The 3,719-nt window shown below is 34.8% G+C and overlaps 1 protein-coding gene across 1 annotated transcript in view; it reads right to left on the bottom strand.

The window, feature by feature from the left end:
- Positions 1-323: 323 nt before the first annotated feature.
- The window catches only part of LOC105624554 (WD repeat-containing protein 44), an 8,821-nt gene continuing 5,425 nt past the window's right edge, over positions 324-3,719 (bottom strand). Inside the window, exons 2-3 of the mRNA XM_012205915.1 lie at positions 3,149-3,436; positions 324-2,060 (exon numbers count right to left, since the gene is read on the bottom strand). Of these exons, the coding sequence (XP_012061305.1) occupies positions 324-2,060; positions 3,149-3,436 (2,025 nt within the window). The remainder of the gene's footprint in view (positions 2,061-3,148; positions 3,437-3,719) is intronic.

Below are 3,719 nucleotides of genomic sequence, written 5' to 3'. Positions count from 1 at the left end.
ATTNTATNANANANATATATTAATATANTAAATAAATAATCTATATATATATATACTCTAACTAACTATTACTACACACACACACACACACACACACACACACACACACACACACACGCGCGCGCGCGCGCGCGCGCGGAGATACAATAATACTTGTACGTGGCGTTAAAAAAAGTTTGTATACAAGTCTGATATTGAGACAAGCCTATAGCAAAACTTGCGCTAGACGAACGAAGCGTTCGCACGCACGAAAAATTCACTCGTATGTACATTTTTGTTCTTGATTGATACAATTTCTGCGTAGATTCATAGATGGCATTACGTTACACGAGTGCAGATGCCGGTAGGGAGCTATGCTTTGGTTTTGTCTTGTTTAAAAAAACCTTTATACACCCATTAAAATCAGCGCTCACAAGGACGTGGCCTCCGCAGCCTTTAGTGCGTTGTTCAACGACAGGATCAACAGGAACCACATCTATGTTAGAGCTATCCATGCCTTTCGACTCCTCTTTGTTCTCCCATTGTTCTCTCGCTTCGATTTGCTTGATAATACTATCTGGATTTGGTGCGAATACGGCACACGTTACTACAGCATTGTGCGCCTTTATGCCCTCCCAGAAATCATTTCGATCCCTACGAACGCTAGAAAATTTGGAATAATCATGATGGGTTTTCCAGATATAAATGCACTGGTTTTCAGAACCGCTAACTATATATTGTCCATCTGGGCTGAAACTTGCTTTAATTTGACTACTGATGTTAACGTATCCCTTATATTTGCAAGACAAATTCAAATCTCTCAAATCGTACAGACGAATGCGACTGTCATTCGATGTGACCAATATCTTGTCTTCTCCCGGCATTGGCTCGATTCCACTGATCTTACGGCCAGTGGAATTTTTTCCTCTTGTTGATCGGACATGTATTTGAGTATGGTATTTCAATTGATCAGTATTATAAAATATGCAACGACCATCATATGATCCCACAACCGCAAATTTTCCGTTCTGACAAAAGTTTGCCGCAGTAATCAACTTTGTTTGCCCGTCCACTTCGTTCCATACCGCAACCTTTTTATCTGGAATATTCCATAAACGTAATTTACCATCCAGCGATCCTGAGAGAAAGTATCGGTCGTCCCGCGGATGAAATACTATGGCGGTGACAAAGTCGATATGTTGAAAGCAACATAAGCATTCCTTACGAGATATATGCCAAAGTCGTACTGTTTTATCCATCGATGAAGATAAAACGAAATAGTTTTTAGACCATGAGACGTCAAGTAGATCTGAGGTATGACCGGTATATGTGCAAAATGGCTTTGGCATGAATGGACTTTTCGTTCCTTCTATCTCGCTGAAGGCACTAGCCACGATGTTAGGATCTTCCATAGATTGCTGCGAAACTAACGATTCCTGTGAAGGAGTAGGACTGACTTTTTCCGCATTATATTTGGTTCGCATGTCTTGAAAATACGTAAAGGCATCTCGTAGAACCCAAATCCTTAGAACACGATCTTGTCCTGCAGTGGCCAACAATCGACCGCAGGCTGAAAACTTCATGCACCAAACAGGTCCTACGTGTTCCCCACTAAGATCTTGAACGTGCTGCAGACAACTGAATTCATACGGACCTTTGTGACTATTTGATGCCTTTAATTTTATATACTGCTGTTCACCAGGATAGACTTCGTCTACTATATCCATGACATCTTCCTTATGTCTCGCATGTGATACTTCTTGCGCGATCGATTTGGCTTTGTCCATGGTCTTTTTTACAGTCGATCCTAGGAATCGTTTCAATTTTTGCGTCCGTTTACGAACTCTATCTACAGATACATCTTCATCTGGCGGTATACTAGACATTTTACTGTCCACGCTTTCCTCATCGCTCTCTTTTTCCTTCTCGAGACTAGAATTGCTTATGTACTTGGATTTAGTAAGTCTCATAATATGTAATGACAAAGGATTGATACATTGTGGTAATTTATCTTCTGCTATACTTAATGGCACCTGTTCCCCCGTATCTAAATTCGTCACAGGCACTTGTTCCAGGATTTCCTGTAAAAACACATGGCATTTAAAAATATCATTCTATTTTTATATCCTTAACCTTTACACACATTAGTTTTGGGTATCCTTAATATAAATGTTCAGTCATTCGTGTCTTGATTTAATTTTCACTTTTACAAGTATAAATTAATACTTTTACAAGTATATATAAATTATTAAACAATTTCAACATATATTTTGACATCTTTAGAAAGTATTTGCAGTTATATATTCATAACAAATTATAAATAAATAGATAAATTCTTGTAACTAAATGTAATTAATGAAATCAGAAAAATGCACTGTTTCATGTAAAAATATAAAAAACTCTGAAACAAAAATGTTTAAAGAAAAAATATGGTTCAGTATCTTAAAATTGACATTTCAAACTACAAAAAAAAGATATTGGAGTTCTAATGTCGGCTGTCCAAAATTTAATTATTCAATAACCTGAAAATGATGTTTCTTTTTTAATATACATAAATGGCTATAAATTTAAGATATATTGTATTTACATTTTAAAACAATGGATTTTATTATTGCTATTGTGTTAAAAAAATTTATAATTTATTAGAAAAATATTCTTTCTAACATTACAGATAACATAATATATTATATAATATTACTAACAACATTTAGAACAAAGATACCAAAAATAATTAAAAATAAATAAAAAAATTTATTAAGAGCTAGTATATTTTAATTTCTTTTTTAATAATTCGCGAAATATTCTCGCAATGCAATCGAGAATTAATTGAAGTTTAAGAAAGAAAGTTAAAGAAAAAAAAAACATTTTTTTAAGTTACAGAAAATATACACTCTGTACACACCTTGGGTCATTTGTGACCCAGAAGTGAACTTTGGAGTTATGCAAGTTAAAAGATACGCATGAATCGAGGCTGTTAAAGCACTAAACTTGTTCTTTAGATGCCAAACTTTTTTTTAGTAATAAAAAAGAAATCAATATTTGACCAAGTACTCTTAGTATTTAAAAAAAAAGAAATGGGCGGAACACAAATGACCCAGATGTGTATACTAAGGATAATATTAATATGGAATATATCTTTACGTTTATATAGATTAATTGAATGACAAACCATATCGGTAAGCCGCTTGCCAGAATCTGTCCTAGTCCTTACAAACATATTTAGTTGCTTGACCATATCTTGATCACCAGCAGATTTACGCCTTTCTTTGGAACCTTGTGGACTCATGCCTGAGAGTTTATGTAGACCTAGAGAATAACGGCCAATACTATTGCTTGATGCTGATCCTAATGGACTGCTAGATTTTTCACTTGATCGACTAAGTAATTCTGCTTTCATTCTTTCTACTCTTTCTAGTTCCTCAGTAGATGGACCTTCTGCTTTCAATTTATCTTCATCCTAACAAAAAAAATATATACATATAATATTCTTGAGGCTTCCACAGATTTCTATATTTCTATATTTCTATAAAGATTTCGTGGGTTTTCTCCGTGTATAAATCCATTCTTAGAATGCCAATGTTTCGTGAATCTTGCAGTCCTTCATCAGTATCAGGTTGCTTCTCGCCCTGATGAAGTGGACTGCAAGGTTCACGAAACATTGGCATTCCAAGAATAAATCTGGACATGAAGAAAACCTGCGAAATGCATAATTTTTATATATATGGATATATATATGTATA

Source organism: Atta cephalotes (assembly GCF_000143395.1).
Source record: "Atta cephalotes unplaced genomic scaffold scaffold00081, whole genome shotgun sequence".
NCBI classification, from domain to species: Eukaryota; Metazoa; Arthropoda; class Insecta; order Hymenoptera; family Formicidae; genus Atta; species Atta cephalotes.
Note: the sequence above shows the minus strand (reverse complement) of the source record. Positions and strands in the feature narration are given on the sequence as shown.